The sequence below is a fragment of the Leptopilina heterotoma genome, unplaced genomic scaffold (genome assembly GCF_015476425.1).
Source record: "Leptopilina heterotoma isolate Lh14 unplaced genomic scaffold, ASM1547642v1 Lhet_365, whole genome shotgun sequence".
In the NCBI taxonomy this organism is placed as follows: Eukaryota; Metazoa; Arthropoda; class Insecta; order Hymenoptera; family Figitidae; genus Leptopilina; species Leptopilina heterotoma.
The window spans coordinates 1,135,539-1,161,604 of NW_025111046.1; the positions used below are offsets into that span (position 1 = coordinate 1,135,539).

The 26,066-nt window shown below is 28.3% G+C and overlaps 3 protein-coding genes across 6 annotated transcripts; all 3 read right to left on the minus strand.

Annotated features, from left to right (window-relative positions):
* Positions 1–832: 832 nt before the first annotated feature.
* Positions 833–6,856, minus strand: LOC122505708 (GTP-binding protein Rheb homolog). Of its 3 annotated transcripts, none has more exons than XM_043617493.1 (6): positions 6,733–6,856; positions 5,306–5,425; positions 4,992–5,063; positions 2,130–2,337; positions 1,870–1,999; positions 833–1,518 (listed from the first exon to the last, which is right to left on the minus strand). In XM_043617493.1, the coding sequence occupies exons 2-6, from the start codon at positions 5,352–5,354 to the stop codon at positions 1,429–1,431; spliced, it is 549 nt and encodes a 182-aa protein (XP_043473428.1). In that variant the 5' UTR covers positions 5,355–5,425; positions 6,733–6,856; the 3' UTR covers positions 833–1,428. The 3 variants fall into 3 exon arrangements, with proteins under 3 accessions (XP_043473428.1, XP_043473431.1, XP_043473430.1); XM_043617496.1 differs by having other exon boundaries at positions 6,639–6,749; XM_043617495.1 differs by lacking the exon at positions 6,733–6,856 and adding an exon at positions 6,002–6,520.
* A 6,332-nt stretch (positions 6,857–13,188) lies between these two features.
* On the minus strand, positions 13,189–16,075 carry LOC122505707. Of its 2 annotated transcripts, none has more exons than XM_043617492.1 (2): positions 15,758–16,075; positions 13,189–15,254 (listed from the first exon to the last, which is right to left on the minus strand). In XM_043617492.1, the coding sequence occupies exon 2, from the start codon at positions 15,244–15,246 to the stop codon at positions 13,579–13,581; it is 1,668 nt and encodes a 555-aa protein (XP_043473427.1). In that variant the 5' UTR covers positions 15,247–15,254; positions 15,758–16,075; the 3' UTR covers positions 13,189–13,578. The 2 variants fall into 2 exon arrangements, with proteins under 2 accessions (XP_043473427.1, XP_043473426.1); XM_043617491.1 differs by having other exon boundaries at positions 15,559–16,075.
* Positions 16,076–17,518: 1,443 nt separating this feature from the next.
* Positions 17,519–26,045, minus strand: LOC122505706 (chitin synthase chs-2-like). Its single transcript, XM_043617490.1, has 12 exons — positions 25,778–26,045; positions 25,424–25,634; positions 25,054–25,301; positions 24,710–24,902; positions 24,442–24,596; positions 21,934–22,242; positions 21,605–21,807; positions 20,874–21,297; positions 20,247–20,423; positions 19,164–19,334; positions 18,823–19,045; positions 17,519–18,098 (listed from the first exon to the last, which is right to left on the minus strand). Exons 1-12 carry the CDS (start codon positions 25,916–25,918, stop codon positions 17,905–17,907), a joined length of 2,649 nt encoding a protein of 882 aa, XP_043473425.1. The 5' UTR covers positions 25,919–26,045; the 3' UTR covers positions 17,519–17,904.
* Between the last annotated feature and the right edge of the window lie 21 nt (positions 26,046–26,066).

The following is a 26,066-nucleotide window of genomic DNA, read 5'->3' on the forward strand; positions in this document are numbered from 1 at the left end:
GTCATTTCTACTAATTTAATAGTAAAATTTACTAATTCAAAAGCAAAAAGTCAGTCACTAATTCCAATTAGTAAACATTTTTACAAATTAAAATTTAGAGAGAAAGTATGATAGCGTGAAATTTTAGAAATAATTGAATTTTCAAAAGGTTTCAAAATATAATTTTTGAATGCTTGAGTTTTTTATACTTAATTAAAAATTGTGTGTAGTTTAAATTTTTTTGAAAAAGTTTAATTGAATTTTTTTTTATTTATTTGATGTTTTTATTTTCTAATATATATTTGATTGAAGAATTTCCGAATAATCGATGAAATTTCGTAAAATTAAATTGTAAACAAAAGAATTTGAAAATTTTCAAAGAAATTTTTCAAAAATTATTAGAAATAATTAATTTATAAAGAAGAATTTTAGTTAAAACTTCTGGAAAACAATAATTGAATTGAAGTGATAAAAGTAATTTTAAATAAGTTTCAGTAACAATATTCTTATAATATAAAATAATGATTTTATCAGTCGGTCATTTTTAATAATATTTATGAAACATGAAGATATCGATTGCTCCGAGTCGATTCTTCATTCGATTTCTTCGAATCGCATCGATTTCTTCATGTTTTATAACAATTTTTTATTTTTTAAATCTTAATTCCTATGGAAAAATAATAATTTTTTTCTATCTAACCATTTTTAGAGTGGAGCAGAATAATTTTTAGGGCCAGGGAAAAAGTAAAAATTCTGCCCCGAAATCATGGAAAAAGAAAATCAAATTTTCGTGGGAACCCTCAAGTATAAATAAATTATTGAAATTGTTTTTTCTTTGAAAAAATAGACAGAGTTTCAACTTAAACCTTTTTTGTTTATTTTATGATTCTTTTATATATCCTGAACGTTTTCATTTGACGTCAGAATCTTTTTTTCGTATTTACAGTTTTTTTTCAATTGCATTCAGTGTACATACAGCATACCGTGTGATAAAGAATATTAAAATGATGCGTCACGCAAAAATTTTTTTTTTTTCAATGTCTTCTGTTAAAAATATACAAACGAGTAAGTCCTGTTTTAAAAATGATCATTCAACAATAATGTATTTTAAGATTTATTTTTTTTTGTGTTGCTTCTTCCTTTATGCGTTAATCCATTTTTACCTTTATATTAAAAAAACTATACTTAAAAAAATTACACTTTGTAAAAAGATATATCGCTTGATGCTTTTAAAAATAAGAAATTAAATTTTTCATTCTTTGCATATTTTGTTTTTTTGATATATAATGTATACCTTCCAAAAGAAAAAAAATATTTCAAATTAAAAATTAATTGTAAAAAAAGGACATTTTTTTGTAGTTCCCTTTTCCGTAAAATTTATCCGATATTTTCTAAATATGTGAAATAAATTATTCACAAACGCATTTTTTTTCTCTTTTTTTTCTTTATTTAAGAAATAATGCAATTTTTTGTCTCTTGGACATTACCATCTGCTTTTTCAATTTCTGTCAATAATGTGTGAAATATATCAGCAACAGACTGAAAGAAAAGATATTTTTGTAATCATCTTTTTGTTATCTAAAAATTCGAATTTTATTATAAAATAATATTATATTATTTTTTTAAAAATGTCCCTAAAGTTCTGAACGTAATGGACGAAATTATTTTTTTTAATTTTAAATTTTACTATAAAAAATATTGAATCATGTACTTAAAAAAATACATTAGTTTTGAATTTTTATTTTTTTGTGGGTAATTTATGAAAATACAATAAAAAAATATTTCGTTTATACGTTCAGAATGTTTGAAACATTAAAAAAAATTCTAGTTGTATTAATAAGGAAAAAATTCTAAACTTTAATATATTTCTATCACATTAATTAAACGTACCTCATTTTGTTTAGCACTAGTTTCGAGAAATACAGCACGCCACGAATCGGCCAAGCGTTTTCCTTGTTCAGTAGTGACCATTCGATCTACATAAAGATCAGTTTTGTTTCCTACCAATACGATAGGTACACTGCAAAAAGATCAATTATTAAAATTAATTGCTGGACAATTAAAATTACATTTCTCGAATACAAATCAAAATAATAAAAAATAATTGAAAATATAATGAAATTGAAGATTGAGAAAAGAAATACACTCACTGGACTTTGCCTGTAATATCTAGTAATTTATCATAAATGATTTGCACAACTTCGAAACTTTTTGCACTAGTTATACTATATACTAGAACGTAGCCATGAATGTCCATCGAGTACTGAGTGGGAAATATACTGTACTCATCTTGACCGGCTGTATCGACCAGTTTAACTTCATAATCTTGACTATTGACACGTGTGGTCTTTGTAAAAGCTGTAAAAAACATTTATTTATCACAACTCAATATACTCAATGTTCAGGGTAAAATCATTTTTCTTGGCAATTTATAGAAAAAGAAATTAATTTATTATTCATAATTTAAAGCAGATATCATTAAAATTATCACAACAATGAACAATTTTTTGATAAATTTTACTAGTTTTCATGCAAATGCAAAAAGAGAAAAAAAGCAGAAGTAGAAAAAATAAACTTAAAATTAATTAAAAATAAATAAAAATTGATAGCAAATAAATTAATAAAATTTTAAAAATTTGATTGCAATTAATTCAGACCTCGGATCGAATAGAAAGGGTAAAAAAAAGTCGAAAAAATCGTGTTTTACCTTTTTCTTTTATCTCAATATTAACTTCAATTCTACTTTTTTTGTAAAAATTAATTATTTTTAAACTTCTTTTACGTATTTTACATATTCTTCTTCAAAAGCACCATTATTTTTCAAAATTTTAATAAAATTCGTTAAAAAATAAAATTTATTTCAATAAAATTTGACGAAATTTCTAACTGTTTGATAATTTTTTAATTAATTTTGGGAATTCAAATTTCTAAAAATTATAATTGAATTTTCTCAAAAAAAATCTGATTCTCTCAGAATTTCTAAATTAAATCATTTAAAACTTGAATAATTTTGTTAAATGTATATGTTAAAAACATTTATTGTTATCTTTTCCCATTAATTAAATTCTAAACACTTTCAATTTGATACTTTCTGAAATTTAATTATTTCTATAAATTACAACTATAAGTCTTTCAAAATTAATTATTTTTTTTTTAATTTTCAACTAAAATGATTCAAAAGTTTTATAATATTTAAAAATAAATATTAAAATACTACAGAAATTCTACATTAATTGAAATTTTCACAAGTTTTTTGTTTGAAACTTTTTGAAATTTAATTTATTCTAACAATTGCAACTGTAACTTTTCCAAAATTATTTTAAAATATTTCAGTTAAATTATTTCCCTGAAAGTTGAAAACTAAATTTTTTAAATAATTCTGAAATCCTCCTGTTTTTTAATTCAATTTTATGAAATTTCGATTAGTCGAAAACTTTTAATATACATATTTGAAAATTAAAAAAATTTCAAAAAAATTTGAATACAAATTCAAAAAAATAATGTTTTTCAGAATTTTTAATTATATTTTAAAATTTTTATTTTCAAAAATCTCAATTAGTTTGAAACTTTTTGAAATTTAATTTATTCTAACAATTACAACTGTAACTTCTCGAAAATTATTTTAAAATATTTCATTTTAAATTATTTTCTTTAACTTTTAACTAAAATTTTAAAAATAATTCTAAAATCCTCTTGTTTTTTAATTCAATTTTATAAAATTTAAATTATTCGAAAAGTATTAAAAATATATATTTGAAGATTAAAGTAATTTTAACAAAAAAATTGAATACAAATTCATAAAAAAGAATTCTTTCCCAATTTTTAATTATAATTTTCAAAAATCTAAATTTCAAACTTTTTGAAATCTAATAATTTATAAAAATTGTAAATACAACTCTTACGAAATTGAATCATTTTCTAGAATTTTAAGTAAAATTCTTCTATAAATTAATTCATTTTTTAAAATAATGTTGGGAGAGTTCTTTGAGGATTCAATAATTATTCAACCAAATTTATTTATTTCAACAAATGTTGAATTCAAATTTTTCAAATAATAAATTTCTTTAGAATTTTTAATGAAAATTAGTCAAAATTGAAATTATCTAAAATTCCAATTTAAAATATTTTGAATTTCAATTATTTATAAAAAAATTTCTGGTACAATTAATTAAACATTCAATTATTTTTGCGAATTTTCAGAAAGTTTTTAGAGAATTAAATTTATTATTTAAATATAAAAATTAAATTAATTATCGAAATTGAAATTACAACTCTTCATGGATTTTTTTGAGAAATTTAATATTTTTTCACTACATTAGATAAAATTTTATGATTTTCCTTAATTTGTTAGAAAAATGTAACTGTCGAAATTTATAAAAATGTAAAAAAAATAAATTAAAAAGTATGATTTTCTATATTAAACAATTAATTTTTAAATAGTATTAAATTTATATTATTCTTTATATTTCAAATTTAGCTTCAAAAAAATTCTATTTCTTCAAATGTATTTCTTCTTTAGAAAATATTTAAACAGAAAAAAATGTCGTTTATTTGATCTTTCAAAATTTCATTAAAATTCACTTATAAAAAACTTGCAAGAAAAAGCCAATCATCAGGTAAAAATTTGTTTATAATTTTTTTACACTACATGATAAGCAGAATAAAGTAGCATTTTATATACCGCACAAAAAATGTTATTTCCTTTCAAAATATGCAGAAGAAAAGTTGAAAAAGTCACCTTTTATTAAAAGAAATCTAAAAATACTATCCGAGGCCTGTAAATTTTTCAGTTTCATTCAGGAATTTTCTTGTATAAAAAAAATCTTTATCGATTACGTTAGGACTTAGAAAACGTTCTCCTCTGACGTAATCAACAAACAAAAAAAAGTAAGGTATGAAACTGTTTTAACAATAGAGGATTCAGAACGCGATTCCTGTCAGGGTCTACAGGAAATACTAACGGTGGAATTATATATCAGTGAAGTTGCGTGCAAGATACAAGTACTTCTTACTGTTTTCAATAGTGGGATCGTAAGAGTCCACAAACTGTCCCTCGACAAACTGTATACTAAGTGAAGATTTTCCTGAAAAAAATACGTTTTTTGTTATATTCATCTTTTTTAGAAAATGATTAGAAATTTAATTCAGAAAAATTAAATTCTTTATTACAATTTCCTGATTTTTTCTTTCATCTAATTCTTCAAAACTTGTAAAAAAAAGTTTCTTTGATTAGTCAATAGATGAATAAAAATAGTTTGTTTTGTTTAAACTCCAAAAAAATGTTTTAATTTTAAAAAATAAAGAAATAGACTGAAAATCAACATACCTACAGATCTATAACCCATAATGGCTATTTTCCTTTGTTTTGCTGGCATTTTGCAGCAGTTGAGAAACTTAAGGCATACATATAAATACAAGCATGGTGCAGAATATTAACTGCTAAAACCTGCAAACAAATTAAAAAAAAATTAATTACCCCAACATACATGTAATAAAAATATCAGAAAAATAATTAGAATATTTTCATTAAAAGAAAATCGATCTAATAGCTTTCAGTTGCATTATTTCTCTATTTTAATACTTAATAACCATGATTTAATGAATTCTAAATTTTCAAATGTAGGTCAAGAAAAATAACCTTAAAAGAAACTCATGTTCCTCGATATTTTTTTTCTAGAAGAAAAAAATTTATTATAATTCAGCAAAAAATACAATTTTCAATAAACAATATCTAAACCAATATTATATATTTAGTAAATTTCTTTTTCATTCCATAAACTTATTTATTTTCCTATTAAAAAAAACTATTCAAGTCATTTATCAGTATGGAAAGAATTTTTTTAACCTGTGACATTCTTAAAAAATGCATAAATGCTTTGAAACAGGTCAAAGAGTCAATTTTTATTTTCAAAAAATAATAAAATAAAGTTTCCATTCGTATTCTACGTCTTGGAATTAAAGTGCAATGTTTTTCGATAAAATGAACTGTCATAGAAAAAAAAGGTATATCTGCGAGAATTACTTTTTTTTCTCCTCTTTTGTTATTTTGCTGTTAAGATATCCTTGGATATTTTTTTTCCTTAATAAGTAGAGACCAATACAATGATAACGGAAGCACAAGTGAAAAGCGTATATAAATATTGTTCTCACAACGCACCGAAACGTATATACACGGTTCTCTCACTTAACACCAATTGACACTAAAAATTATTGGATATTTCACAGTGTGTTGTATTATTTTAACACCAAAGAAAAATGAGTTTCATGAACGAGAGAGAAAAAAACACAATTAATGCGCATGGGAAAAGTAAAATTTTACCCAGAAAAAAGCGTGCACACGCGATAAGGAGAATTTCTATATATGAACGTAATTAATATTCAAGTTTACATTCATAAAGTTTACATTAGTAAAATTTTAGTAGTAAAAACGTAACGTGTCTATCACGCAAACGCAATTTACAGCTGCCCACTCACTAAAAACACTGTGTACGATGCACTGAACAATACAACCAGCAATTTTCTCTTATGTGCATATAGAAAAAATATAGAATATACTATTGGCAACAATGAAACAGAAGTAAACATAACCATAAAATTTAATATTCATTTTTTACTTTTCCACTTGATTGTTAAGATAAAGTGATCAAAAATTCAATTACCTATCAATAGGTAAACATTTTTAGTTGAATTTTATTAATTTGAATGAAGAAATAAGGTAGATTTTTGTTTAAAAACTCCGACTGTTAGTTTTACCTGTAATTCCGCTGGAGTGTACAATTTAATCTTTGACAGGACACAAGGACAGTTGCAAAATGCAAGTTGCAAGAAAAGATATTAGGTCAAGTTTACAATGAAACCACAGCGCGCTCAGTGCGGACAAAATGGAAACTAACCTTAAAATAAAATAATAAATATTTTGGCGCGAAATTTAAAAACTGTTTTAATGTAATTAAATATAATAATAACAATAAATAATTTAAACACACTAATTAATTATTAATATTTATTATTTTCTTAAATTTAAGAAAATTCTTCTAGAAACAATTTAATTATTTTCGAAAATTAAAATTCTTTTGCCAGAATTTTTGAATTTATTTTCAACAATAATAAAATTCTCTCTATAGGAATTCAATTATTTTCAATACAATTATTATTTTAAAGAATAAATTCAATTATTATTAGAAATTTTAATAAAAATTATTACATTACGTAATAACGGTTAAAAATTTTTAAAAGGGACTGTACTCTCATTGGGAAGATGAAAATTGCCGCCTCACCTCTCTCTCCACACTGCACACTCTTCAAAATGGTAAGAATCTTATTCATTTTATCATTTTTCTTACTAAATATTTGTTAATTCTTGTAAATAATTGTTGCAAGAATGATTAATTATAAAATATTGGGTCAAAATAGTCCATACAGATATGAATAACAATGATTTAGCTCAATGTCGTTCAGTGAGCATTAGCAATGAAATAGCATTAAAAATTATATAGAAATTGTTCTGATTTAATGAATCTGTGTTAAAAATATTGTTCCCCCTGCCGGAAGAATAGACTGAAATTGTACTGGGGAATTAGTACTGAGAGCTCAGTCTATTTCAGTCAAAATTTGCTGCGTTTTAGCACTGAATATTGTACTGGGAAAAATTACCTGCAAAAGGGTCGCTATAGGTGGTGTTTATGGCCTAACCGTCATTAAGTTGAAGGACGAATATTTCTTTGTCAATGTTAAAAATAATTTTTATTTATACTTCAACATTATATTTGTTTTTCATGAACTCAGATTCTTCGCAAGTAATTATAATATATGCTAAATGTTCATGTGAATCTAAATTCAAAAATAATATCTGTTTTTACGTAACAATTAGAGTTCGCGAGATAGTTCATAACTTTTTTAAATAATAATTTTTTATAATGAATTTTAGATATTTGTAATCATAAAGCACCACAGATTTAAATTTTTTGGTTTTAAAAATTGTGTTATTTAAATTGTAAACTTTTTAAATCATAAAATTATAATCCCATACAACAATAGGCTTTCGGGTCTATTGTTAAAGCAGGGGTTGCAATATAAGTTTAAAACTTAACGGGAATTTCATTGAAAATTTTGTTATCCTTTTTTATTTTCACTTCCAGACTGTTAACAATGGTTTGTTGACAAAACCTACATTTTAAACTATTGTTAAAGGACTTTAAAAATGTCTACCGAAACATTAAAAAAAAATCAGACTGAAATTGTACTGAGCCCAGTACAATTTCAGTCTATTTCAGTCTATTCTTCCGACAGGGCCATTCTACCTATAATTATTTTCTGTTATTCTTCTTCTTTTGTTTAAATGGCCTCTTGTATATACAAATAGCCAGTACTATTAATTGATTAATAATTGAACGTATTAATCCGGAGTTTTTATATTAGAATTGTCCTAGTAGTTAGTTTTATTTCAGTCCAAAGTTAGTCAGGCTTGTAGTAAGCGATTACTCGATTGACGACTATTACAGAGCCGTTAGCTGCGACCCATACATCGGCCAGTGATTTCCATTAGATCCGTTATGACTAGTGTTGGTTGGTTGAGGAGGCGTGTGTGCGTCCTTCTGTTGTTGACGCCAATGATAGTAGTGGCGCGAGGTTTGTGCGTTTTTAATTCTTTTCTTTTTTAAAAAAAAAGGAAACAAAATTTCTGTTGGCACAATTATAGATCAGTAAGATATATCCATTGTTGTAAGGTATTTTGCGATGAAAATTAATTCAGGAATCCAAAGCGAGCATTACTATTATTCTAGTCGACTGCCATAGTGAGAGGAAAAAGTTATAGGAATTTTAAGTATACAATTCAACTCGCTTCAATTAAAGAGCCCATCCAGAAAGTCCAAAACTAATTACAATTTTAAATTTTAATTTATTTGAAATCAGATATCTTTGAAATTTATATCATATAATCATGTTCCCACTCGAAAAGAATTTACCGATATTAACTGTTATTTCAAGATCTGGATTGAAAATTAGTTGGTCAATATTAAACTCATCAAAATTGAATTGTGGCAACCTTTTCAACAGAAATGCCTCGAGGGCTGGCCTCTGAGCAGAGAGCAAAGGACAGTTTTTAAATAAATGAATTAACGATTTAAAGTCATTGCCACAAGGGCACTCCAGAGGTAAGGTCCATCCCATTCGGGCGAAGTGCTCTCCCGTGCAGATGTGCGAAGTACGTAGTCGAGTTATAGTATTGATATTTCTCCTTGATGTCTCGACACCCCGGAACCAAGGCCTTTTTGTTTTAACTGTGATGTGATTAAAGTATTTATTTGTTAGAGGAGTGGAGAAGGAATAGGGCCATGTGAGATTCAGCCAATGTTCATAATCCCTGCCAATCAGCCGAAGAAGATCGCCAGGAGGGCCACCCTGAAGATTACCAAAGGGGAGGGATAGGGCATTACGAGCCCAACCATCAGCAAGTTCGTTGCCCCGGATACCCGAGTGAGAGGGGATCCAAATGAACGAGACTAAACTGCCTCTATCCAGAAGGGCATTGATCTCCTTCATGATTCTCTTTAGTAAAGGGTGTGGCGAGGGGTTAATGAAACGATATTTAATTTCATTGAGGGCATTCTGTGAGTCAGAAATAATCAGTATATTGTCCAGGTTCTGTTGGACAGCCTCCTTAACGGCTGAGAGGATAGCATAAAGCTCGCATGTATCTATCAGCATGAGACCGCTCAAACGAACACTGAAATTTATATTTAGTTTTGGAATGACAAAGCTAGCACCCGAAGTGCTCTTAACTGGATCATGTGATCCATCGGTATAAATGTCAGTGAAATCCTCGTACTTGGCCAGAAGCAATTCAGAAAAGGCCTGTGCCGGCGAGACATGTGATTTGATCTCCAGACCAATCTGGAGGTCGACATCAACATCTCTAATGAGATCGTTCCAGGTCATCTCAAATCGGAGGGAGGGCTTTTTGATCCTGCCGCACCTACTCATAATCTGGGATACATCCCCAAACGCCGTCAACAGAGGCAGTCGAATTATTGGAGAGGGATTAGAATTTTGGTTGTTCAGGTTGATTCTATTTTGTAAACATTGTAATTTTGTGAAGAGTGGATTTAAAGTCCAGGACAGATTGCGGATCATATGACGCCTGTTGATAAGAGATCTTCGCAAAGATAGTGGTGGGATATTAGCCTCAGAAAGGAGTATTCCAATCGGTGTTGACCTCATGCAACCGAGAATAGTTCGCAAGGCCTGATTTTGGATCCGATCTAAAGACCTCAGACCATTCTGGGCCGACTCGGCAAAGAACTGGCTACCCCATTCAAGATGTGAGCGAGTTAACCCCTTGAATACGGTGAGCAGTGATGACGGGCTCGCCCCCCAAGAGATCCTAGACATTGATTTGATTACATTAAGCGTTTTGGTCGCCTTCTGCGAAATTTCCCTTACGTGTTTCTGCCAACCGAGTTTTCTGTCCAGAATTATACCCAAGTAAGTCAATTCAGATTGTGCTGTGACCGTGGAATTTTCGATTTCAATAAAACAATTTTCGAAATTCTCATTTGATCTTGTGAAGATAGTCAGCTGGGACTTTCCCGGGGATATGGACAGGCCCACTTCTGCGAGCCAAGGTGTCAAATCCAAAATAGTTTTTTCCAGGAGACGGAGGGAGGATTGGAGATCCTTAGATGTGATGTACAGAAGTAGGTCATCAGCAAACATCAACCACTTGACTGCACCAGGAACAACCTCACCAATCCTGCTCAACGACAGATTAAATAACAACGGGGACAAAACTCCACCTTGTGGTACACCAATAAAAGAATCTCTAGATTTTTCACTTTCGGAATCAAAGTATAAATGTTTAGCCGTAATAATAAAAGAGATAAAATTGATTATTCTTGCAGGAGTTCCCAGTTCCATTAATCTATTATAAATAGATTGTGGAAGGATATTAGAAAATGCTCCCTTTAAGTCGACCGCTAATGCGAATGTATGTTCTCGGTTAGTAAAACCCTTAGTAACATCAGTTACAAAGACCGAAACGCAGTCCGTCGTCGACCTTCCCCTCCTAAATCCAAACTGATTCATAGGAATCCCATCGTAAAATTCGACATGATGTTCGAGTCTCTTCTGAATAATTTTTTCAAAAAGTTTGCAGACATTTGATGTGAGAGAAATGGGGCGATAACCCTTTCCCTGAGGTTTGGGCAAGAAGACTACTCTAGTATCTCTCCATGATTCCGGGAATATTGATTTAGTAAAAAATATATTGAAAAGCGATAGTAGGAATTGTTTAGCTTTAAGCGGAAGTTTTTTTAGGATATCATATGTGATAGAATCTGGGCCGGGTGAGGTATTTTTTTTAATGCTGTTTATAGCATTGTGAAATTCAATTTTAGAAAAAGGATTATTGATCAGAGAGTCGCCGTTAAAGTTAGTAAGCAGTGGGAGCAGTGTTGGTAGGACTTCCTCCTGGACAAGGTCATTCTGTAATTTTATAAAAATTTCAGAGTTAGGGTCAGTAGAAATCCCCGTTCTCAGGGGTTGGGTGGCCGTAGCAAATGCTTTGACCTTGGACCATATATGACTCATTCCCATTGTAGGGCTGATGTTATTACAAAATTCAACAAAGGCAACTTTCTTTTTATTTCTAAGAAACCACTTAACCTCATTATCTATTTCGTTAAATCTCAAACGATTGGTGTTTGTCTGAAGCCGAATGAACTCCTTCCTGGCAACCCTCCTCCGTACCAGAGCCTGGTCACACTCTTCATCCCACCACAGGGGTTGAGACTTACGTGTGCCCCTCAAGCGTGAAGGAAAGTATGCCCCCGAGTCCGTCAAACACTGAATTATCTTTTCTATAAATAGTTTATAGGTTTCTAGAGGTTGATTGTTTTCATTGAGACTGTATTCGAAGGTCTCGACGGAAGAATCAATCCGAGAGCAAAATTCGGTCCAGTCTACTTTTTTAAGGTTAAGTCGATTAGTTGTGGATTTGATGTATTTAGGGAGAAGATCCAGATCAGCAACAATCAGGTAGTGATCCGAGGAGTAAGTCTCCTCAACCACCTCAAAGCGGGAAAACTGACACAACCGCGAGGAGACGAAAATCAGGTCGATATTACTACTGTTCCTGCCATCACCACCAACAAAAGTTGGAAGAGAGTCATTCAGCGGAACCAGATCGTAATCTTCAATTAACTGGGTGAGATCGTTGCCCCTCAAGTTGCAATAGGGGGAACCCCAGGTCCAAGAATGTGCATTAAAATCACCCAGAAAGATAATCGGATGTTGAGAAGAACAGTTCTCGATAAGATCGATCCATTGTTTCATTGGAACTTTAATGTTTGGGGGTGCATATATTCCCAGGATTTGGACTTTGAATTGGGTTGTGATGATATTTATTCCCACACAATCAAGATGTCTCTGTGTTAAGTTTGAAATTATAATAGGGGAAACAGCTAGGTCCTGTTTAACCAAAATCATCACCCCACCCCCCGGGTGATCACTCCTTCGATCATGACGGAAGGTGAGATAGCCTCTAATTTGCCACACTGGGACCTTATTCGTGAGCCAGGTTTCTGTAACTATTAGTATGTCTAACTTGTGGGTGTGAAGCAATGACTCGATTTCTGGTTTCTTATTCAGGACACTGTGTGCATTCCAGTTACCATAACGCAGGCCTCTACGGCCGACAGCAGAGGACATCCTATCAATGAAAATAGACAAAAATAAAAGCTTAACTCATATAATTTGTAAGAATGTAATATTTAGTAGTAAGCAACGACTTAGGATGGAAGAGACCAAGGATGCTCAAATAAGCAAAGAAATGGGGATGAAACACAAACCAAGACAAAAATAAACAAGGAGGGAAGAACAGAATTAACTAAAAATAAAATTAAAAGGAGAAGTATAACAATTAAGTAGCCTAAATTTTCTTTCTCTTACTTCCATCCCCTTTACAACAATAAACGGCTCAAACTTTTCTCCCTTCTTTCCAAAAAAAAGAAGAGAAAAAAAAAGAAAAAAGAAAAATCAGAGAACAACACTAATCAAAAACCTTACACCAAGAACAAAAAACGGTTTTGTTTTTTTTTTCTTTTTTTCCTCCTCCTTCCTTCCTCCTTCCTTTTAATTTATTTATTTATTTATTTTTTAATTTTTAAAAAATTTTTGTTTATTTATTTATTTTTCTTAATCAGAAAATATAAGTTTAGGCGTTTTACGTGAGTGTATTATGACTCAAATCAAGGACTGTTGTGGCAGTCGGAAATTAGAAACATGCAATCCTTCATTCATTCAGGACAAAATTAATTAGTAAGTAGAACGCAAAAACAATAAAAAAAGGGAGAGAACAACAGAAACAAACGTACAGAAAAGAAAAAAAATGTAACAAACCAACCACCCAATTATATTGGGAGTGCATTCATATGAAACTAAGATAAGGACATGCAGTTAAAAAGAAAAAGTAATAGTACCATGCAATTTAAGGATATAAAAAGACCAAATTTTCTCATTGTTCCCTTTTCCAATAAACAACACAAGTTATTTGAAATTAATTATGATCCCTCAATACTGATCATCATTACTCCACGATCCTCAGTGGTTGAGGTATTCGTTTAACTCATCCTCGAGTGATCTCAACTGAGAGATAGGAGAGGCCAGATTTTCTTGTATAGTTCCTAGTAAATCAGAGTTCGATCTATTTAAAGCAATTAGTGTATCTACTGCAGTGAGTTGTTCCGTTGTGCACGGTGGAAGATTCAATTTTAAGGAAGAGAGATTTAATGTCTTTTGTTGAGAGGTAGAAGGGAGTTCCTCCCCTCGAGGGTCAGCCTTATCCGAAGCAGCATATGTGGGTTCAGGTTCAACAAGTCCATCAGGGAGAGGGGGGGCAACTATGAGGGAGTCATTCCTAGAATGAATGACTCCATCAAGATCTGGATTTTCCGCAAAAAACATCGCCTTTGCCTCAGAGCGATTGCAATTTGTTGTATATCTCAATTTCAAGATCCCGAACTCCATCTTAAAGATGGGGCACAGGTTCGATGAGGCGACATGTTCTCTCTTACAATTCTTACAGCATGGTGGCAGTTCTTTATAAGGACACAAGTCTGTGAGGTGTCTACCTGAGCAATGCTCACATGAGGGGTAGGTAGACCTGCATTGGTTCTTGGTGTGACAGAACCTCTGGCACCTAAAGCATCTACGGGGTCTTTGAATCACCGGGGTGATTTGGATTGAGAAACCTCCGACTGTGATGAATCTTGGGACAGTGAGACTGTTGAAGGAGAACTCAACTCTGTTGGTAATAATGTTTGGTGGTCGCACCAGCCTTTTAATACAGGTTATGTTCTTCAATTCCTCAGGAGAACTGACTCTGACTATATCCCTGACCGAACGCTCAGGAGGAAACCAGTCAGTAAAACCCCGTTTATAGAGAAAGGTGTCAGGAATGAACATCCTATAACCACCATTTCTAAGGGCGGCGGAGGAAACTAGGTCATTGGCACTTTGAAAATGCTCACACTCGACCTTAATCTGGTTTATGCCGGTTCGTGAGACTTGTTTACCCCCAGAGACAATTGGAGTAAGGAGATCAATGACCTTGATAGGGTCTAACTTGCCGAGATTTAATCCCGACACCGTACTTTCAATGAAAACAACAAAGGGAGATGCACTGAAGGCTGTATAGAGGGACATAGTACCAGTGCTATGCCAATTCAGGTCTGATTCCTCATAGACAATGTATTCGTTCGAGTTCACGGTGTTGGCTGCAGGATCAGCAAGGGTAACCAATGCCTCGTCAGGCCCAGCATGGATGGAGGGGGACGCGATAATGGTAGGCGTGTCAGAGATCGTTTTTGAGTGTTCACCCACTGAATGGGCAAAATCACCAAGCATCACCATATTATTGGCCCTCTTAGCAGTCTGCTTCAGCGACTCGCCAGAATCATTGTGCTGTGTGGGAGCATTAGTGGTGGGGGAAGGATTCACTCTTTTGCGCTTGGGTGTTTGGGATGAGGACATATCAGGGAATTGAGTTATGTTCATACCGGTAAGCAAATCTAGGTTCTTAGCTGGAGTTGATGTAGCGTATATTTGACCAGGCGTTGGTTCGGGGATGCCGGAAAGATCACCGTGTATTTCACCGTCATCAATCGAGACTAATGAGGACGACAGTCCTTCCTGTTGGTCTCGTTCTGGAAGTACGCTTTCTCCACCCGAGGTGAGCACTCCGCGCGAACAAGCAGGTTGGTTAGACATCTCAGTACCTGACGAGAATAAGTAAATTTTAGAAAAAGAGAAATATTTAAATAAACAAAAAAAATAAGTTCAGTCTGCATATAAGAACCACAAACTAAACAGTATCTATCTGTTTGCTTGCTTTACTCTCTCTCCTCTACTCCTCACCCTCCTCTCACTTTCCCTATGAAAGAAACAAATTGAAATGAGGAATCAACTCCGATTAGCCTCAGCTCTCTACCAAAACAGCACCGAGTGCAACTCTGCCAAACAATTTACTTCACAAGATCAAAAATAAAAATACAGAAAAGGAAATTGACAAGCAATACATACATTTGACCGACCGCCACAATCCAATGCAGCTTATTGAATCATCTTTTTGTAACAGCAATCTCAAACAGACTAAACGTACTCAAAAAACAAAACGATTAAATTGCATATATATCGTAAGGAATATGTGTAAAAGGAGCTGAAGGCAATTTCTGTCGCTTTGATATGTAATGTATGTAAAAATAGGTGGACGTAGATTGACCTTATGTAGTTCTGTTGTAATTTAGGGTTAATCCTAATATCAGTTGATGGTGATATTCTTCTTGGTGGAACGGAGACCTGTTAATTTGTCCAGCCAGGTGTCTCGATTTTCAGCAATCCACGTGGCGAGATGAGGTTATGTTTGATCCAAGAAGTATTTGGAGGATTAGTCTTCGTGTGTTAACTATTAAGGATTTTATTCCTCTTTATGAACACATATTATTTCCTTAGTACGATCCTAAGGATGTATTTATATAAGCACAATTCAATACAATAAAGTTAATACTAAGTAATCAACAATTAAACGAACAAAACTTAGAAAAACGTGTCTCCCGCTCGACATACAAAACGGAAGTCGATCTTATGGTTCAAACAGGAACATTTCCATAAAGACTGTGAAATACTCTATTTTCTGTTATATTGCAAGAATAGTTTTTCGATGAGAAAGTTTATGCATAACTTGTTGAAATGGTTAGTTCATTTTAAGGTTAGGTACGTCATGGAGTGAAACATTTGAAATTTTCTTTAATATAAAATAAAAATTTTTATAAATTTTTTTAGTTTTGTCTTTTACATGCTTTAAAAAGTTATATTAATATTAAAAATTAAATAATGCACAAAGTTGCAATAAATTTCCTTTCAAAATCTGGCGCCATATTTATTTTAATTTTTTCAACGTTGGCAACAATGACTTTACAAGTACAAACGCGTCACTTGCTTTGCGCATTCACCTAGGGTTTAACCGTCTTTCTTCAAAGATTTTTCATTAAAAATATGTTTTTTCAATGAATTTTTCTCATTTTTAACCGAAATATCGAAAGTTCATTAATAACGACAGAGTATTTCTGTAGATATAATTGTGGAGATTCAATAATTCTGATAGATTGAACTCTCTGTGAATGCGGACAACGTGATGACTGCTCATGGTCCTTATCGTTTACGATATTGGTAAGTTTTATCAAATATAATTTAATATATTAATTTCTTCATACATTTGTTAAGTTATTACTATTCTTTTCAAAATATAGATATTTTTTATGCATGGTATTTTTGTTTGAGATTTTTTAGTTTCAACATAACCTATAATCCCTTTAATAAACAATAAGTTGTCATTGTTGCAGCATTGTAGCGTGAATTTTTAAAAAATGTTTCAGCTATTTCATTGTTTGAAATTCTATTGATATAATTCGATACAAAAATAATTTTTTTTTGTTTTAATAGGCCAGAAAATTTAGAGTATGCGTGAAGAATAAGGACAGATATCATGTAAAGAAAATTTGATTCTAAAGAGGACAAACAGAATTTGGGGTGAAACTAAATGCTGAACGAACGAACAGGGAAAATATCAGGAGGATTTTGGAAAAACTTGTATCCAGGGAGGAAATTATGCCGACAGGAATCAATTTTCTACAATGTGGTGAGTCCTTCCTATCAATTTATTTAATTACTGTGAGTAAATGTTTTAAAATATTTTTAGAATAAGAATTTTGCTTCTCTGAAGAGAATATATAAGAACATTTTTTTAGCAGCTCAATTACGAATATTTTACAGGGTTGCCACAGATCAGGGAATTCAGGGAAAAGTCAAGTAAATTAGAATTGGTCAGGGAAATCAGGGAAAAGCCAGGGAAAAACAAAATTACATTTTTGTGGCAACCCTGTTTTAGAAATTTTTAAAATATTATTACAATTTATTTTTTTGAAAATTTAATAAATACTTAATAAGTATTTATTACGTAATGGAATAATAAACAAAAAATTTCTTAAAGTATGAAATTGAACATTTATTATTTCTAAAGAAATTTTTATCCAGGTAGTTAAATATCTTTTCAATTTAATATCAAATGTCAAAAATTTGCCAATTTTTGGACATTGATTACAGTCTTTTTTTTAAACCCCTTTGTCACTATTGTCACTATGTCACTGCTATTTTTCACAATGCAAGCATTTTATAATTAATACTTTTATTATTTTACTATTATTTACTATTTTTGACACCCAACTTCCATTTTGGGTTGTCTATTATAAATTAGCGTCATATAATCTGTAGGGATTATTATTATATTTTTGCTTCGCAAGTTTGGTATATTTATTTTAATTTCTGATTGAGGCAATAAAAATAAAATTGTTAAGAAAAAATTTAATGAGATTAGTCTGAAGTGAAACCATCATTATCATGAGAAGAATGATTCCTAGAATTTTCTTCTTTTGGTGGACTTTTCCTCAAATCGTATGCACTTTCATAAATAGGACTCGAAGTTTTTTCTCTCTGTTCAGTTCTATGAAGAGTAGAACGATGGTTCATAACATTTATTACACTTTGATTAAATTTTCCCGATTTTTCTGGAAAATAAAATTTTAATTATTAAAGTAAATTAAAGAATTTCTTTTTAAAATATTACTGATTAATTTAAAAGTAAATTACTGGTACTCTCTAAATAATCTGAATTAGTAGTTTTCTGCTATAATTAAAGAGTTCGGATTCGTTTATAATAATTAAGTAGTAAGGATTTTACAAAATTAAAATATTGGTAAAGTTCACAACGTTTATGATCAACGAATTAAGAGAAAAAATGTTTCTCTAGGTCAGTTTTATAATTTTTCCTTTGAAAAATATTTTACAAATTTTTATCAATTATTTTGAGAAAAAGAATTTGTAAACTGAAAAATTGTTATTTTTCGTTTAAGAAATATTTTTTTCAATTAATCTTTGATTTTATGCGAACTTTTCTCATTTTTATGGTATAAGAAATACTAATTTAATAGTAAAATATTAATTGAAATAGTGAAAATTCTTATTTCAGTTAATAAATATATTTTACTATCAAATAAGCAGTTTCGAATAATTAAAATTATAGTAAAACTCTAACTATTTAATTGGTAAACAAATTCGCACTCTGTAATTAAAAGAAAACTACTAATTAAAACTTAGAGATTGATTGAAATTGTAATTATTTCAATATTTGAAAAATTAAAACTGAAATTTAAAATACAATTGTCAATTCCATTTATACACAAATAATTCTCATTTAATTCATAAAAATGGGTGAAAATAAATCATTTTTACCAGCCAAATCACTTCTATCCAAATATTCATGAAATAGTGTATCAAAATTGTCCATAATAAACGACTCCTTGCGTTCTGTATGGTCAAGAATAGTTTTTCTAGTTTCAGGTGGTTGCATGGCTCTTATTGTGTCACCTTGAATCATTTTATCGTAAGCTTTTAGCAGATATTTGGAAAATATGTCGTGATACCGGTTTACAATAGTCTTATCAGAAAGGCCAGTCTGCAAATTGAAAATAGTGAAAATTATTTATTTAATTATTGGAAATGAACAACTTTTTCCCTCAAACAAAATATTTTATTTATAGAAATATTTTTAATTTAAAATTAAATATACTCACTTTTTTGCAACAATACAAATCTAAAGAGGTTTGAGCCAACAAATGAGAAAATGTTTCAAATCGGTGAAACAACATTGATACAAATTGAACGAAAATAATACTGAAGAATGTTACAATGAAAACACAACCAATTGGTTCGAGACGTAAAGAATATTCTTCAACGTGAATTATCTGAAAACAATTAAGAGAGTTAATTAAATAAGAATTTAAAAAAAAAATTTTTTTGAAAACAAATGAATTGTTTCAAAGAATTTTTAAAAATTTAAAAAAAAAATTTTTTTTTTAAATTAAAAACTTTTGAAACTAATTAAATTTATTCAAGCAATTTTATTGAAATTTTTAAGAATAATTGAATTTTATCAAGAAATTTTATTAAAATTGTATTTAAAATCATTAAATTCTTTCGAGGAATTTAAGAAAAACTGCATTGAAAATAATTAAATTCTTGTCATGAATTATATTAAAATATTTAAAAATAATTAAATTGTTTCTAAGAATTTTATTTAAATTATTGACAATAATTGAATTCGTTCGAGAAATTAAATTAAAAATGTATTGAAAATAATTAAATTTTAATAAACAATAAACTTTATCAAAAATTTAAAAAAATAATCGAATTCTTGCCAAGAATTTGATTAAATAATTAAATTTCATCAAATATTATTAAAATTGTATTTAAAATAATTAAATATTTCCAAAGAATGTTTTTATTTATGAGAATAATTGAATTCTAACCAACAATTTTTGAAAATAATTTAATTATTTCCAAGAAAATGAAAATTCTCTCGAGGAATTTAGTTAAAATTGTATACTGATAATAATTGAATTCTTGCGAAAGATTTTATTAAATGTTTTGAAAATAATTGAATTATTTCAAAGAATTTTATTAATATTTTAGAAAATAATAATGATAATTAATTATATTAAAGTTGAAAGAAGTTAACAATAATTAATTAAATGTTAATAAGTAAATTTTTTAAATTTTTTTTCATCTCAAATCAGTAAAAAATTGAAATTGATATTTGAAAATAAAAAAATTTGAAATTTGCATAATAATAATAATTTTTATTAACTTATACATACATATGGATTTTCATTGTCATAAGTGATATTGTAAGTTGCTCCAAATGGCCATTCTATATGAAGTTTATCTTTGTTGAGTTGCATCACAAAAATCATTAGTACATACAGTGTGTTTATCATTAAAAATTGAAAAACACACTTGTTCCGCAAATCTTTCAAATCCTTTGCAACTTTTTCCTGAAAGCAGAATTTCGCAAGTTTATAAATTATTCCATCCCTAAAGTTTTGAACATTTAAATGATCGTCAATATTTTTGATACTACTCTTTATTTGTTTTTTCTTTTAATTAAAAAAATTATTTTAAGTATATTATATTAAAACAATTAATTCTTAACTAAATAATGTAGAAATTACATTATTTTTCAATTCAGTGCAATAATGTTTGAAAATATTTAAACTGGAAAAAAATTTTGTTCCTTTGAATGTCCAAAATTGTAGTGAATATAAATTATTATTTACGAAAAATCGTATAGTTAAAAAAAAATATAATATTTTTTTGATATATTTTTTTTCATTATATTATAATGATAATATTAGGTAATAATAATAATAATAATGATAATATTAGGTAATAATAATAATAATATTAATAATAATGAAAATAGTAATAATAACAATAAAACCAACATTTTTCTTTCTAGTTTCTTCATCCATTGGAATTGGTTTTAAATAAGCTTCAATGACATCGTTCCAAAAGTTTTCTTCTTTCTTAATGATAAAACTCACTCCACCTTTTCCCAATTCGGCATCAAATATCCATGGGGGATTGACAATGAAGTCGGTATCATTTTTAACAGATTCCAAAGAACTTCTATCGTCACTGATACTGTCACTTTCACTTTCGGAACATTCAGATTCTTCAAATTCACAACTAGATTCTATACGAGTTCTATAACTGGAACTATCTTTATCGAAGAAAATTTCTTCTTCTGATTTAGTGTCAATAACACTGTCTTTTTCTGATTTACTCATGGTTAAAATAACTGATTCTTTTTCGTGAATTACCGAATTGACACATTCAACAATTGACTCAGGATTATCGTCAACTTTTCTGAAAAAAAATTATTAAAAAGTCATTTATTTTTTGGTATTTGAGAATTATATTCAAATTTTTTTTTAAATTCTTGTCAAAATTTCAATTATTTTTATAAATAATAAAATTCTTCTCCAAGATTCAATTATTTTCCACAATTTTAATCAAATTCTTGATATTCTTTTCGGTTTTGATGAAACAAAATATTATGTTGACTCCAACTTTAGGGACTTGAAAAATAAGGGAATAATTCGAAAATGTCTGGATATAAATTATAAATTAATTTTAAATGTATTTTGTTCGTTTAAATTAAATTATTATTTACTTGTCGATTATTTTCAGTCTTTCCTCTATTCGTGAGAGCGTTTGAATACAATGATTGATTTTCATTTCTTCTTTTGATTCTCCACTGTACATACAGCATTTAAATAATTTATCCAAAATAAAATCAATCAAGTCCTTAATTGCAGAATATTTGTCATTTTTCTTTTTATCTGCATTTTTCTCAGCGTCTTCTTCATTAATTTCCTTTAAAAATTCAAAGTAATTCAAATTCTATTTTTTCAATTATTTGAAAAAACCCATTTTCTTTGGCATTTATTATTTATTGTAAAAAAAAATCAAAAACTGAAAGAATAGATAGAATTTACTTACGGTATTAGGATTGACAGGCGGTTTGGCATCTCGAGTTCCCCAAGAGATGTTGTGAAGATTAAAAAGAGCAAAAATAATTAAAAGCATATACATGGAAGGCACAGTGAGATAGTAAATAACTATGCAAATAAGACAGGACACTTCTCGAGGATGAAGAAATCCTGCTATTACTATCTGACCAGTTATTATAAAGAATAACAAGGTGCTCGGTGCGAGAAGTCCATCCTCAGAAATTTGAAGTACTATTCCCACTAGGACAATGCCCATGATTAATCCGTAAATTGTTGAAATTATCTCCGCTAACTTTAACTGTTAAAGAAAACAAATTTAAATAAAAAGAATTAATTTTATTATTATTTATTATTTTCATAAACAATAAAATTCTTCGGAGAAATTCAATTATTTTCCATAAAATATTAACAAAATTTCTCTAAAGAAATTAGTTATTTTTTAATAAAATTTTTTCAGCAATTCAATTATTTCCATACAATTAATTATTTTTGAAAGTTTTAATAAAATTCTTTGAAACAATACAATTATTTTCAAAAATTTCCCTATATTCAATGATTTTCAATATCTACTATTTTAATAAAATTTTCCAAAAGAATTCAATAATTTAAACAAAATTTTGATAAAATTCTACGCAAACATTTAATTATTGTCATAAATAATAAAAATTTCACAGAAATTCAATTATTTATCAATTTTGTTATCAATTTCTTTGTAGTAATTCAATTATTTTCATAAATAATAAAACTCAGCGCAAAATTTCAATTATTTTTAATACAATTTCAATCAAATTCCTCGAAAAATGTAATTATTCTTAAAAATTTTATTAAAATTTACCCAAAGAATTCAATTATTAAAAAATGTGTTCATAAAATTCTTTATGAGAATTCAAATATGAGAAACATTCAATTATTCAATAATTTAATGATTTTTTTTGAGTATCTTATAATTTTTAGTGTGAATACAGACCTCAAATATTATAACTTTTTCGACTTTTTTTAAAAAAATACAATTTTTTTCGATTTATTTTCAAAAATTGCGACTTTTTTGCCTTTTCTTTCAAGTTTTGCCACAAAAACTATATTTTTTGTATAAAATGCAATTTATTTCGATTTTTATAATTTTGTATAATTTAATTGAAATAATTATTTTTTTCAAGTATTTTATTACAATTTTTGAAAATCAACTTTTGAGGAGTTTTAATTGCAAATTTTGGAAATAATTGAATTCTCAAAAATTGCAAAGAAAAATCTTCATGTGTAAATTTAAAAATATGAAAATTAATGAAAATTAGCTTCTAAAAATTATATTAAAATATTTCTAAAAATAGGAATACTTATAGAATTTTTCCTTGTAGTTTTTTAAAATTCAATTATTTTCAATAATTTCAATTACATATTTCCGAAAATTCAAATACGTACAAAAAATAATAACATTAGAATGTTTTCGAATTATATTTAACACTTTGGAAAAAACAATCATGTTCAACATTTTTTATGAAAATTCAACAAAAAATTAGTTACTTTTAAATTGTTCAAAAATTCTTGAAAGACATTCAATTATTTTCGTAAAATTACATTGCAATATTTTTAAAAAACTGAGTCTTATAATTGTTTCCTTATAATTTTTTAAAATTCATTTTTATTAGATTTATTTTTGTTCGAAGATAATTATCTTCGAACAAAATAAATTAATATTTTTCAAAATTTACTTTTTTAGAATTTTTAAAATTTTGGAGAAATCATGTTTATTTTTAAAATTAAAATTCTTCATAAAAATTTGATTATTTCTTTTTATATTTTTTGAAAATTCAATTATTTTTAAAAGATTTTACCAAATTTCAATTATTTGGAAATTTTTCAATTGTATAAATTGAAAACCTATAAACTTTCAAAAATTATTTAAAAATATATTTAAAAACTTAATTTTAAGAATTTTATTATTATAATTTTTTAAAAATCAGTTACTTTCAACAGTTTTTGTTAAATATTTTCAGTAATTCATCTTAATAACTTTTATAAAAAAGAACCATAAACATTTACAGTTACAATAATTATGGAAAATTGAATTTTTGTATTTAAATAATTATAAGAAAAATTGAAAATAATTGATTTGGAAATGAAGTTTAGTTAAAAAGTTGTAGAAAATATTTTAGTTTTGAAAGATTTATAAAATTATTGTAATTTTAAGAAATTATTAAATTTCAGAAGGTTTTAATTAAAACATTTTCTAATTTTATTTCCCATGGAAAAACAAGTAATAATTATTTAAATATTTATTTAACAAAATTATTCAAGTTTTGAAAAATTGAATTTAGAAATCAGTGAAAGAGGAAAATCAGAATTTTGTTGGAAAATCAAGGAAATGTCAGAGAAATAAAAAATTAAATTAGCATTATATTGATTTTAAAAATTAGAACATTTGAAAAGAAACATATTGTGTCTTTGCTAAAAAAAAATGTAAAATTTAAAATTAAGGAAGATAAATATAAAATTTTACTTGTATAGACTCCTTGCAGTATAGGCATGCAATTATAAACAACAATAACGGAATGAAATTGAAGGAAAAACTAGTGTAATTGTTGATTCGAAAAGCAGAAACAAAAGCTCCTACTAACATTAAGAAAATAGTTCCTGGTCCAATAATAGTAGCTCCTAGTTAAAAAAAAGAAAGTGTTTTTATTTTACTAAAAATATTACTAAAAAATTATTACTTCTAGCTAGCAAACAAAAAAAAAATTACGAAGCAAATGAAAACTTATTATTACCCATTAATACCCATTGGTAAAAAATATATAAAGACGATATATCGTTATTGCATTCTCTTGTTTCCTCGGAAGTACTCAATAAATCAAAAATATTTGCCATTGTCGAAGGAATCCATCGTCGACGTTGAATGAAAAATTCATTAAAATTTTCCGGTGCATGAGTATAAGCATCACTTGCCGCAGAATATTCTACCTAATTATTAATGATAATTTAATTTTCAAAATAAAAAATAAATAGTAGTTTTGCAAATATATGATCAAGATAAATGATACATGAAAATATTCTCGTCATTTTTCTTTAGGGAAAATAAAATTTTTCTTCCGCAAACTTGCGTGACATTTACCCTGTAACCCATTTGCAGAATAAGAGTGCAAAGCCATCGATCTTCTCCCTGATCATATTGAATATAATGTCGTGCTTCAGTTGATTCTGTGGCATATTTCCTCATAACATTATAATCCATTAGGGCTTTTGCTCGAAAGAGTGAAAAGCATCCTGGACTGCAGAGAACACAACCGATTGCGTGTTCCGTTGATTTTTGTAGCCAGTGACCTATGGCGTACTCAAATTTTTGAAACCACACAATTGGACCTAAATTTGTTGTCAAGATTAATAATTTAAATAAATATTCCATAATTATATTAATTAATGGAGAATAAATTAGTTATTAAATTTTTCTGTTCTTATTTTATCCTTTAAATTGATCTGCATACCTTGTCCAATCGGATGTATTCGACCACAAGCTGCGCCTAAACTTTTATCTCTTTTCATCAAATCTATCAAAGTTTTAACAGCGCTCGGATGAAAATCTATATCTCCGTCTAAAGTTAAAATATAAGTGTTCTCTGCAATTTTCGCTTTTTGCTCTAAATCGATTGGCAGTTCCATTAAATTGTAGCCTAGCAAATAGTACATGTACATTACCTGAAGCAGAAAAACTTTACGGTTTAGAAATTTTATTATTGAAGTTAATTTCCAAATTATTATTTATATATAAATATTATTTTTTACTTTTATTAATAATTAATTATAAATATTAAGTTTAACACATAAAATCAGTTTTCTACCTGGCTCCAACGTTTTCTGTGGCGAATTTTGTTTTTGTCTTTAAGATAAACAACTAAATTACATCCACCAGGTAAAATCCATTTTAAACGTCCTCCAAAAGGAGTTGGACATTTTTCAGGAGGTCTCGCACGCATTCTCATTTTTTTTAAATTTTGCTCCACTGTCTTAACAAATTTAATGACATATTCATTTACTTGGGTTTCATTTTCATTTATGCAACTCCCTTGGCATTTATGAACGCATTGAAATGCGTCATCAAAGAAAATATGAACTGTAAAAATAAATTTT

Bases quoted from the DNA above. Each gene is read 5' to 3' on its own strand.
- LOC122505708 (XM_043617493.1), bottom strand. From the start codon at position 5,354: ATGCCAGCAAAACAAAGGAAAATAGCCATTATGGGTTATAGATCTGTA. The intron at 5,064-5,305 runs GTATGTTGATTT...TATTTTTTTCAG, and splicing joins TATGGGTTATAGATCTGTAG to GAAAATCTTCACTTAGTATA. The intron at 1,519-1,869 runs GTACGTTTAATT...CTTTTCTTTCAG, and splicing joins CTAGTGCTAAACAAAATGAG to TCTGTTGCTGATATATTTCA.
- LOC122505707 (XM_043617492.1), bottom strand. From the start codon at position 15,246: ATGTCTAACCAACCTGCTTGTTCGCGCGGAGTGCTCACCTCGGGTGGA.
- LOC122505706 (XM_043617490.1), bottom strand. From the start codon at position 25,918: ATGAGAATGCGTGCGAGACCTCCTGAAAAATGTCCAACTCCTTTTGGA. The intron at 24,903-25,053 runs GTAAATGTCACG...ATTAATAATTAG, and splicing joins TTCTGCAAATGGGTTACAGG to GTAGAATATTCTGCGGCAAG. The intron at 22,243-24,441 runs GTAAAATTTTAT...TTTCTTTAACAG, and splicing joins ACTGCAAGGAGTCTATACAA to TTAAAGTTAGCGGAGATAAT.